At 32.6% G+C, this 12,915-nt stretch overlaps 1 protein-coding gene across 2 annotated transcripts in view; it reads left to right on the top strand.

Annotated features, from left to right (window-relative positions):
• The first annotated feature begins 4,305 nt into the window (after window positions 1–4,305).
• LOC144836877 (protein GPR107-like) overlaps window positions 4,306–12,915 on the top strand; it is a 30,116-nt gene continuing 21,506 nt past the window's right edge. For both annotated transcript variants that reach the window (XR_013611402.1, XM_078691788.1), the window contains exons 1-2: window positions 4,306–4,433; window positions 6,540–6,704. Coding sequence is in view for 1 of the 2 variants with exons in the window: in XM_078691788.1 (XP_078547914.1) it covers window positions 4,335–4,433; window positions 6,540–6,704 (264 nt within the window). In the remaining variant the exon portion in view is untranslated. The remainder of the gene's footprint in view (window positions 4,434–6,539; window positions 6,705–12,915) is intronic.

The raw sequence follows: 12,915 nt of genomic DNA, 5'->3' as shown, positions 1-12,915 counted from the left end.
TCAAATTCACTCCCTTGTTTTTGGCGTTGCTGTTCTATTGTTATTCAAAATAAACTAGGCCTATTGTTAGTTGATAATGAGTTTTTGCACGCGACTCTACTCTATATTAATACTTAAACATTTGTCAACATTTTTTAACATTTTCAGCAATTTCGGTTGGTCGGTCGGTAAACACTAACTCATTCATATTTTTTCGTTATTTTGATAGTGGATATTATTACTTGGAGGCAAATATAAATGTTTTTAAAAATGTGTCAACATTTTCAGACATGGTCGGTTGGTCGGTCGGTAAACACTAACTCATATTCATATTTGTTTTCGTTATTTTGTTGACAGTGGATATTAATACTTGAAGGCAAATAGGCTATGAATGTTTTTAAATATTTTCAACATTTTTTTTGACATTTTCAGCAATTTCGGTCGGTTGGTCCGTCGGTCGGTAAACACTAACTCATATTCATATTTTTTTCGTTATTTTGACAGTGGATATTAATATTTGGAGGCAAATATTATATACATTTTTTTAAACATTTTTCGACATTTTTTAACATTTTCAGTAATTTCGGTCGGTTGGTCGGTCGGTAAACACTATAACTCGTATCCATATTTTTCGCTATTTTTGACACTGGATATTAATACTTGGAGACAAATATAAATATTTTAAAACATATTTTAACATTTTTGGTCGGTCGGTAAACATTAAACTCATATTGACAGTGGATATTATTACTTGGAGGCAAATATAAATGTTTGTCAACATTTTTAAACATTTTCAGCTATTTCGGTTGGTCGGTGGTCGGTAAACACTAACTCGTATCCATATTTTTTCGCTATTTTTGACACTGGATATTAATACTTGGAGACAAATATAAATATTTTAAAACATATTTTAACATTTTTGGTCGGTCGGTAAACATTAAACTCATATTGACAGTGGATATTATTACTTGGAGGCAAATATAAATGTTTTTCAACATTTTAAAACATTTTCAGCTATTTCGGTTGGTCGGTGGTCGGTAAACACTAACTCGTATTCATATTTTTTTCGTTATTTTGACAGTGGATAATACTTGGAGACAAAATATAAATGTTTTAAAACATTTTTTTAAATTTTCGGTTGGTCGGTCGGTTGGTAAACATTAAACTCGTATTCATATTTTTTCATTATTTTGACAGTGGATATTAATACTTGGAGGCAAATATAAATGTTTTTGAAAATTGTTCAACATTGTTAACATTTTCAGCAATTTCGGTCGGTTAGTCGGTCGGTCGGTCTGTTAGTAAATACTAACTCAAATTTGCGGACGCGACTGCAGCCTTGTTTAGTACCATATCTGTCATTCCTTATTTCATTCAGTACATAGGTATAACACTTACAGTAATTTATTATTGGTCATGTCACAAAAGCTTATCTTCCATTATGATATATTATATTAAATAGTTAAATAGCACGCGCCTTCTGTCTTCTTTTAACATGGACATATCTTTAAATGGACATTATTATTAGTCGACTGGTCGAGCGGTTAAGCTTATCTATGGGTAGGCACAGCTTCAAGACACTCCTCGACCATTGTTCTGGTCAATCTTGACTTCAGAAAGGTCATTGTTGCAATACCGGAGTTTGTATTAAAAAATATTTAAAGACATTATTACCCCAGCATGATTCGAACCATGTAGGTAAAACTAATACTGAAAGTAAAAAAAATCATATCTTTCAACATGCTCCCTCTATGGAAATATTTTGCCAAGTGATTCACTCAGTTTCTGAATGCTTTAATTTGTTTGTTAGCAGGATTACACAAGTTATTGCAAAATCTTTATCAAAATGAAAATACAAATAGATATCATTTTAGAAGCAATCCGGACCAGGGTCATAATTCTGGACCACTTTTTAGTATTATTTCAGTGTTTAGGAGACAATCAAAAGCCGACGACGAGCAGTGTTAAAGTAACAAGTAAACTGAAATTGTATTTGTCAAACTTCATTTTTTTACAAGAGGCAAGAGTTATAATTTGTGATTTGTAATTTTTGATTTAATGTACATGGTTTTAGGTTTAAAAAAAACCTATTTCTTTTCAAATTCACCCGTTTGTTTTGGCCTTCTGTTCTATTGTTAGTCAACTGAAACTTTGTTACAAAATTCGCATACACAATAAATGGTTACAGTAAATCTTCTAATTGGGTTATTATTCTTTGATTGTTTTTTAGAGTGGGTTACTATTACTAATCTTAAATTAGGCACTTGAAAATAGTAACTCACCTCAACTATTCCGGGTCAGCAAATCATGGCAAAATAATAAAACACGTACGAATAAACAAATTTGTTTGAACTTAACTTTATTTTATAAACTCAAAAACACTCAATCCTCCCCCACTCCCGAGATCAACCTGCAATCTCTTTATTTTCAAAATAGCTGCATCATAAACGACCAGTCTTCATAATGTCATTTTGTCAATAGTTTTTGTGACTCTACCATGGGTTACTATTAGAGTAGGCCAAAGGTGGGTTAGGCTACTATTAGAAGGGGGATTACTATTAGAGTGTGGGTTACTATTAGAAGATTTACGGTAATACTAATAGTGAAATTAGCCTAATCACCAGAACCATATATATATATGGCTCTGCCAAATTCCCAGTGGCTCTGCTAATCACCAGAACCATATAATTATATGGCTCTGCAGCTAATCACCAGAACCATAATTACAGAGCCATATGGAGAGAGAGTTACGACTTTGCGTTCACGGATTTTAGAAAGTCACGTGGTGTGCACACCGGCCATGTTTGTGTCCAACTATGCCTATGTAGCGTATGGAGTCGAGTCATTTGCTTAAAAAATGTATAACATTCACAAGGCTTTAAATATCGAATTTAATATCAAAACAATCAATTTGTTTAAAATTGTTTGTTAAGATATATCTTAATATCTTAATATATCTTAATATCGGATTGTTTAGAATCATGTTCGCAGTAACTTTATGATTTCGTTATTATCGATAATAACGAAATCATAAAGTTACTGCGAACATGATTCTATGTAAAAACAATGCATTTATAGAGAATCGCTGTACAAACTAAACGCACGCGCGTAGAGCGTGCATGGAGCGCACAACCAGAGCCGTTCCGAAATTGCTATTTTTGTTGTTTTAAATCATGTTCGCAGTAACTTTATAATTTTTTTATTATTTTAACAAAAACCTTTAATCAAATTGATTGTTTTGATATTAAATTCGATAAATAAAGCCTTTTGAACGTTATACATTTTCAAAACAAAAGACTCAACTCCATACGCTACATAGGAATAATTGGACACAAACACGGCTTCTAATCCATTCAATTCCGTAACTCTCTCTATATATATATGGCTCTGCATAATCAGAGCCATATATATAAAGAGTTACGACATTGAAAATTAGAAGCCATTTTTGTGTCAAAGAATTCGCACGCTGAGGGCGCGCGCGTCTCTTTGTTTAGCGTTTTCCTATAGTTCATGCATTATTTTTAGATTTTTTTGTCTATGAAATAACGCTTGTATTCCGTTTTTATTTTAGTAATTAATTTTATTAATGGTATTAATTTGGTAACATATATATATTGTGTCTATAATAACAAAAGAATAAATGCTAGGGCCTACATGCAAGTCAGGATACATCAAAGCATGAACCAATACAAAAAACACACACATTCACCCCTCTTTTTATACAGTATATGGCTCTCTGTGTGTTTTTGACACAAACTTTCAGAGACTCGTTCATCATTTCATTTGTAATAATTTGCCTTTATTATTTTAATATTGTTCATACCCTATTCAATATATTAACAAATATATCCACGACACTTTATTATTTTATTTAGTCATCAAAGCATGCAATATGAATTGAAAATATTACATAATTGTTATTAATAGGACGTAGTTATGGGATGTTTCGTTCCAAAATCAATTAATCGAACTTTATAATGTACTAGCGCACGCGCGCGCAATATTCTTTGCCGCAAGTACTTCTGTACGCTGTGCACATCGATATTTCACCGTTAGATGTGCAATTACATTTGTTTAAATATAAGAAAAAGTTTAAAGTATTTTCTTGCTCCTACACTTTACATGCAATAACGGAGACAAGTTTGACACAAATTGATCTGCATATCACGTGACTATAATCCAATGTCGTAACTCTTTATATATGGCTCTCTGTGCATAATTAACACTTAACGCCCTCTATTAAATAACGATTTAGTAGGCTACCTACATCATAGCAGCCGTTTTTTAGGTACACAACAGGCGTACGCGACGCGAAATAATTTTTACACAACCGTTAAAAAAAACATACAAGGAAGATGGGGCGGCGAATATCCAAGGAAATGCATTTCAGTACTATTTTCTTCATATCCTTATTTATTTGTAGTTATTCTAGGAACCACAAGCTATCATTAACAGTAAGTATTATATATTATTTAGTGCCATAAAAAATACATCAATCACCGAAAGAAATTGGGTGTGTAATAAATATAATAAGTTGTGTTTTGGAACGTTTGGTATGATCCTGGCTGGATGGGAGCGGTCGTCGACGGCTTCATGGTCGGACGGCTATGTATAGCCTAACCCGGCCAAGGCCTTAGGCAGTAGTAGGCCTAGCCTAGGCCTAGTTGCCCGTGCCTATTTATTTCAAGGCTTAGTCTACAACCTTGGTCTAGCTTAGATTTTTATGAACTCAGATTAGTAGATTAGGTAGGAGGTTTAACATTTTTACAAATGTACCGTTGTCCGATGGCATGCCAGCCAGTGAAGTGAGTGTCTCCTCAGCACCAGTCAGTGACAGTGTCAGCTCCACTCACTGTCTGCTGACTGAGTGGGTTGTTGTTGGCTCCCTGCTGGATAGGCCTATTGTACATGGTTATGGGCTTATGATTATATAAACCTGGACTGGCTTAAAGCTAGCTAGGTCTAGGCCTAGTGAATAATTATTATTTGCATCTATAGCCTAGACTAGATAAAATATTCCTTAGACCTGTCCTTATGCACTTGTCAATTGTATGACCCACTATACGACCCCCGGGAAAGGTGCGTCATGGGTGCGTCATTTACAAATAATTACTGACGCAGGGGTGCGTCAAAAAACCTAGATGGTACGTCACATCAATGAACAAGGTGTGTCAATGTCCGTCACTTTACCACCCACCATATCATAAACAACATGGTCACAGTGCGTCAAAATGGGTGTGTCATGGTCACCTAAAGGTAAGTCACCTTTTTGACGCATGGGTGCGTCATGGTATTCAAAAGTATGACGCACATCGGACAAATGACGCACCTCTCCCGGGGGTCGTATAGTGGGTCATACAATTTACAAGTGCATTACTACTAGCCTAGTTCTAATTAAGTGTACCCATTTTGCAACAACAAAAAATTGATTAAAATACTTAATACCCTTTTTACACCTCCAATCATGTTTGGATATGTGAAGACAATTTTCTGGAAATTCTCAGCAGGGGCATTCCTTGTGAAATCTTGGGAGAAAAACACACTGATGAGAGAGAGGCCTGTTTTTGTTCAGATCATGTCCTGAGTTTTTACTGCGTGCGCATGTATTGCTCTAGACTAGTATTAAACTGACCAATCATAGTAATTAAATAGCGTGCAATTTTGCTTTCTCCCGAATAATTTGCGTGTATGAAAATGTGTAATAAATCATAACCTGGTTATTGTAACAATTTAAATGCATGTGAACAGTTATAGTCAACATTTTCAATTTGCACGAATAAATTTGTTTAGTGTCAAACAGGCTTTAGGGCCCTGCCTATACCTTTTCCTCCCTGGTTACTATTATTACTACTACTAATGAAATAAAATATATAATAATTGTACAATAATAATAATATTAAAGACACCTTCCCTACGTTTTTTAGATCTAATTTAAGATTACAAACTATATTTAATGTAAAAATAATACTATATGGTCCTATTGCGATAACTTTTTTCGTCTTTAAATGGTTAAAAATGTGAAAAATAAGTCGATTCTAATAATTATAGCGGCCCGCTATAAATCCCAAAATGCATTGCACGTGGATTGATATTTTTGTTTTTCTTCTGTAATTCACCCACTTTTCGATGGATCGTGAGGCCAAAACAAATGGAAGACTCCTAACTTTTCAGCGAAAATAACAGGTTTTCCCCAATTTTTATCAACGGAGTCTGGCAAAAATAGAAAGACAATTAATGCAGCAACTATACAACGTCAGGCTAGGTATATAGCTAGCGTACGATGTTCGTACGTTACCGATGTTTACCAGTTAGGCCTACAAAACTAAGCCTAGCTAGGCTACAGTAGGCCTAAAGACAGTCCACGAGAGGTCAGTCACCGCGGGCTACTTAGGTAGTGCATTGTTCCTCACTTGTTATCATAATTTACCATAAAACGTACATTTAAGACAAGGAATGACCTGGTTTAATGTTTTTAAAGTAATATATATGTATTATTTTTACAAAACGTCACAAATTGTAGGGAAGGTGTCTTTAATACAAACAAAATATTCTATTTTCAGGAGGATCATAGAGCTAAAATAGATGTTACAACCTTTGGGTTTTTTAAAAATGGAGAGCTTCAAATTAACGTTTCATATCTAGGTGTAGATCCAGCGGCTCACAGTAATGGAGATATATTTGGCTTTACGTTAGTAAAATCACGTACTGAAGGAAGAGGCTCATTGGTAAGTTTAATTGATTTCAAATAACAGCGCTGTGGTTATAGTTCCATCAGTGGAAAGCAATTGCTCTGCGTTAAGAGATACGACCACTTGCGCTTGCTAAAAAGCCTCCATCACTGAAAACCTTAAAAAACACATACCTCTAGTAATTAAAGACGATGGCTGAGTAAAAGATGATGGTAAAAATCATCCGGGAATCAAGTTTACGAACACCGCAATGTATTGTTACACCCGTACACCAACCAATCAAAAAAAAGGAATCCATGTTGAATGAATGATTACTGTGAAGACATATAGTATGTGTGAGCTATTTTTAATTGACCAATTAATTGCATTCTGATAGAATACCTTTAGATTTGCCATAAGCATGGCAAATCAATTGAAAATAATTATTATCAAATATATATAAAATACACATTTTTCTCCCTAAGCAGCTATGTCAACCTGATATTTTATGTGCCTGTAATGTTTTGACTTTATTTGGTGAAAGGCTGGTACATTTCTAAATTATTCTGATACTAAACTGTAAATACTGTAGATTGTAATGAGGCAACAGATCATGAAGTACTGTACATCAGCGTTCAATAGTACCCACTGGTCTTTGGTCAGTGACCAGTAAACCCCAGTCAGGCCTGTATATAACAGAAATGGCATTAAATACATTATTAAAGGATTTGAGATCTGTCAGCAAGGCTCTAATTAGTAATACTGTATGTGATGGAAGTGTTGTATTACACTACAGTCAGCTGATACTGTAACTTCTTCCACTTTCAAATTAAACAAGTTACCGGAAATTCATAATAATATTAACTGGACATACATTACTTTAAATAATACCAATCAATACATATCATTTCTAGTTGGTTTCAATTGTGCAAACCTATTGACACTGTTATTGATCTCATTATTCATGACGTAAATCATTTTGGAGTATCATATCAGACTATACAACCAACTGTAATTTGTATCAATCTGATGTTATAGCGATTACTGTATGTAGGTACAGTAGTTAATATATTTGCACTCCTACAAATGAAACATGAACAACGTCTATCTCGCTACCCGTGTAAATGCTGACGTCACCACTCCAAAAATACACCATTTTCCATTTCAGTTAATTACCGCCTTGGTCCGTGTGCACGTGTGAGGGTGATATTTTTATTTACACCCCTGTGCAGAGTGGAGTGTATTAATTATTGGAACTTTTTTCTCACGGTTTTTTATATATATTTAATGGTAAGGTATGCAGTATAAATTAGAAATAAACGAGAAACATGGTGTTCTTGTTATTACAGGTACTTCATACTCATACTATTACCACATACGGTAGGCATAAAATAAACATGAAATGTCTTGTACAGTATACATGGCCGAAAGTGTGTGGCGTATTTGGTGTTTTATTGATTTTGTGTTAAAGACATAGCGATTACTGCAACCAATTGGATACTAAATTACATTGAGTTATTCACCCGACTGTAGGGTACTGTAGGCCTATAATCTGAGGTTAACAGACCACAACACAGTACACACACATGCACCATATCGGAGACATTTTCGGGCGTACATATGATCAAATGTCATTTAGTTCGAAGTGTTTTTCAATCAAAGTTTAAAATAATATTAGGTTGTCGGAAAAGATCCGTATTTATGAAGGAGTTATTTAAAATTTACATTATGTAACATTTGTTATTAAATGCGCTACGCACCTCATTTGCTACTTTCGTGGCAAATGAGATCGAATTATATTAGATTGAAAAAAGATAAAATGTATTTAATGTTGTTAGTTTGTTTTTAATAACCTGGACAGTACAGTAAGCAAATATTTTTACAATTTTTTTTTCTTAAAACTTTAAGACTACAGTATTACGAAATTTTAAGAATTGATTTCTTTTTATACTATCTTGACTTTTCGCAATAATTGTCAGCCTAGGCTGATAGAATGATTGTAGTTTTGACAGATTATCCTTTTCTTCGCTTACTGTCAATTGAATACTAGCTAACCCATAAATAATTCACATTGTTTATTATCCTCAGTGTTAACATTAATCATTCATTCATTCTCTTCTTGAAGTTACAAAATGTTTGATTGAAATACATTGTGTCCGGACAGTGTAATACCCATTATTTTGTCACTTTTAAATAACCTTTGTGAACTTTATAAAGGCAAATCATGGTCAAGTTATTTGAAAATCATATTTGGCCTATTTCCGTTGAGCAGTGAATCAAAATCTTGATAATCTTTTTTTTTTTACATAATCAGTTATTTTTTCTAGTAAAAACAGGACCAGTTCGAAGCAGTTTTTTACACAAATTAATTAACCCTCCTCAATCGATTGCAGGTTTCAACTACAAATGACCTTTTGAGTATTATTGCACAGTTTCAATAGTTGTAATAAAATACAGAATTAGCAATTGTTATTACACTCGGTACCATTTTATTTTAAATGTTTATGACAATGAAATAAACATACAGTAAATTCAGTCTTTTTTAACACTGAAATCATATGGAATGATAATTTCACAAGATCTACTAGATTAATAAGCTTCTCTACAGTTAGTGTGGACCCTCACATGCATGTACTGGTCACTGACCACTAATAATGCTATACATTCTTATTTAATATAAACATTCTTTCAATACATACTGTTGTACTACTGATACTGTACTACAGTACTGTATTACTACTGTACTACACTAACTACAGTATACTGTAATTGTTCATTGATTGTAGAAGAAGAGTGGTATTTTTTATTCTTTCCTCATGACTAATTCAAGATACTCTACCTTGTGACTCATTGCAAGCTGTATGTTCCCGGTGTGATTACACAATTGCCGGCTCACTGCACACAGTTAATATGCATGTAAAACATTTTCTACAATCTTCACCCCTAATTTTACCCTTTGGCATACTGTATTCGTAACAAACTTTTTAAATAAAAAATACCCCAGAATTAAATAACTAGAATTGACATTTTAAATTAAGAAATTATGATATAATCATGGAGTAATACTCCATGATATAATTAAGTTCCACAATTTAGGTTTGCTATGCTACCCTGTTGAATTTCAGAAACACTAAGTAGTGTACAGACAGTACAGTATAACGTTGCCTTAATTAGACCAAACAAATATTGTTAAAGTGTCAACCTCTGAATATCAGGGGAAGGAAGGTGGTTTTTATTTTTTAATATTTTTTTTTCTTAATGTACTATCTTTTAATATTAATAGGTCATCATTGATTTATGCTACTGTACCATTTTTACTGTACAGTACACCAACTCTTTAAAACAACAATTGAATCAATCACGTTTTATAAAACCTTGCAATAAAATTGTTCCTGTATGCTTGCGATAATCGAATGTTAAAAAATCTATCAGATATTATTATAATTTTAGTTGTTTTTTTGTCATTAAAAAAAAATCAGCTGGGGGCGGTGATGCACTTTACAAGCATATTTTTTGTTTGTCTAACTATATGCATGGCGATTGTATTCACAAACTTGCTGGTTGCTACAATAATACAACAGTGTCCAAAATGTGATTTATGAAAGGAAAAATTAGACACTTGCCTGCAGTACAGTACACTGTATAGTACCATGGAGCTATAAAATTTTATAGCTCCATGATAGTACCAAGTGGAGTAGTAGTAGTATAGTACAGTAGTATGTAACCAAAGGGAAAATTAGACACTTGCATACAGTATAGTACACTGTATAGTACCAAGTGGAGTAGTAGTAGTATAGTACAGTAGTATGTAACCAAAGGGAAAATTAGACACTTGCCTACAGTACAGTACACTGTATAGTACCAAGTAGTGTAGTAGTAGTATAGTACAGTAGTATGTAACCAAAGGGAAAATTAGACACTTGCCTACAGTATAGTACACTGTATAGTACCAAGTAGAGTAGTAGTAGTATAGTTCAGTAGTATGTAACAAAATCTCACTCCCTAATGTACAGTAGGCTAAATTTGGACACAATACTTTTGGTAAACCCCTCATTTTCTCAAAATGTCATATCCAGGCCCCATGGGAATTTTCTTGTTTAAATGGTTACAATTTTGCTTCACCATACAAGTTTATTATAGCACTTTACAAATTATTTTTATAGTGCTAGATGAAAAAATTATAAAGGTGTTTTAACAGTTAGTAATGGTACAGTATTATGTAATAGACATAGTATACAGTATGTGATAGACATGTTCCAATATAGAAATGTGATTCTATAAACAACTTTCCATTATGAGAATGCGATCAGATTTTATAGAGAATAATGCTTTGATTTTCTATTGCATTCACGTCACGTGTACAGAGAAGGTACAGTACTCTAGTACTAGTGAGTGTAGTAGTTTAGTTAAGCAATTATAGAGATTGTAATCTTGATTTTAATTGCAAGACTTAAGGAGTGCCGTTGAGACAATTTGACTGTACAAATGGCTTGTAAAGTACAGTATATGCAACATTACCATGCATGACAGTATAAAGTAATTATATTAAATGGCACAAAGTGAGGATGATTAAATTAATTAGTTTGTACTATATCAATATCTTTAATTAAATTAATAATTATTATTCTTACAGACAGTTAAATTTAAATGTTATGCATTATATGCACATAGTACTGTACCAGCTGGTTTTGAAACCCCAGCTTGTCTATTATATTTCATATTCGCTCGATATTTATTATCATTAATATTTTATTAACAACTGATGTTGGTTAAGATATTATAATTAATATCGGAGTAAGATTTTGAAACACAACTGGATTCTATATTAATTTTATTAATGCACAAAACTTCATTAATATTAATAAGCTCTGCTGTGTCAAATAAAAGTTCTGTGTGCTTTTTTACACTAATTACTATCTGTATCATCATCAAGGAATTAGAAGGTTTTATCTATTTCATTCATAAAATTCACCACTAGAAAGCACAATTTCTTATTGTTGCAAACAAAATAACAATCTTTTTCGACGGATGTTTTAGACTGTCAGACACACTGTCATAGTTCTTTTTTATTATTATAATATTAATATTCATGTCATACAAAATACTTGGGTTAAATCATGTTTTTATTAAACAATTTTACTGTATAGTATAACCATACAGTTAGTATTTTATGTTAGCCCATATTTACAGCCGTCTGATTTTCAGAGGACATCAAGCATGAGACTACTGTACAGTAGTAGTGAATACTGAGAATTTATAAATTATTGATAATTAACTACATATTATTACTCACTGAACAAAAATTGATTTCAGTTCATCATGTAGAAGATACTATACTATTGGACTCATCTACAGTATATATTATAAATTCAACAGCCAACTGTACTACAGTATTCTTGTAACGTTGATCAATTTTAATACATTATATTGATTAATTCTACACCCTCTAGGCCATGCTTTCACAAAGCTAATCGTCAAATATAATATTGTAATTGATTTTATAAGTCTGTCTTTGAATCATTTTTAGATAATGATATAGTTTTTAATTTTAAATTCATGTACTGTAACATAATTTTGATATTTCAGTCACATAATTCTACCATCTGGACTTTCATTTAAAATCGAATAAATAATAAAATTATTTTAACACCTGATACAGGCTTGCCATTAAAATAAAATTGCAAAAACATGTTTAAATTGTATAAGTTTGAATTGTTTGTTTATTGTTTAAATAATTGGAGAATACAACATTTTCTACTGTACTACTACAGTACATGTCATGGCGCGTGCTCAAGTTCTACTTTACCAAGTATTTTTTACGTATTCGATGCAAGCATTTGAATCCTTTGCAACACTCAACCTAAAACATGACATATTGGTTCCCTGTTAAAGTATATTTGTGTATCAACAAGGTGGCTGCTGATGAAAACTAAATAATACAAGTAATATTTACATATTATTTGTACAATACTGTATACTGAATATTTACATATAATATTTGTATATCATATTAATTTTAATATTGTATACAGTATGTATACTGTAAGGTAATGTACTAGTTTAGTAATATTTACGGATACACTTGATTAAACCAATGATGGTACTGTACAGTACAGTATGTTGGATAGAATATAGTATTCCTCTCTTCGGTGAGAAAGGCTATTGTCGGTTTATCCATGTATAGCGGCACTCATGTATAGTACTACCATATCTCCATGGTACTACCAACACTATGAGGGTATTTTACATTAATGCCATGCAAGGCCAC

Source organism: Antedon bifida, chromosome 3 (assembly GCF_963402885.1).
Source record: "Antedon bifida chromosome 3, ecAntBifi1.1, whole genome shotgun sequence".
Classification (NCBI taxonomy): Eukaryota; Metazoa; Echinodermata; class Crinoidea; order Comatulida; family Antedonidae; genus Antedon; species Antedon bifida.
The sequence above is the reverse complement of the archived record's forward strand: the minus strand, read 5'-3'. Positions and strand labels throughout refer to the sequence as shown.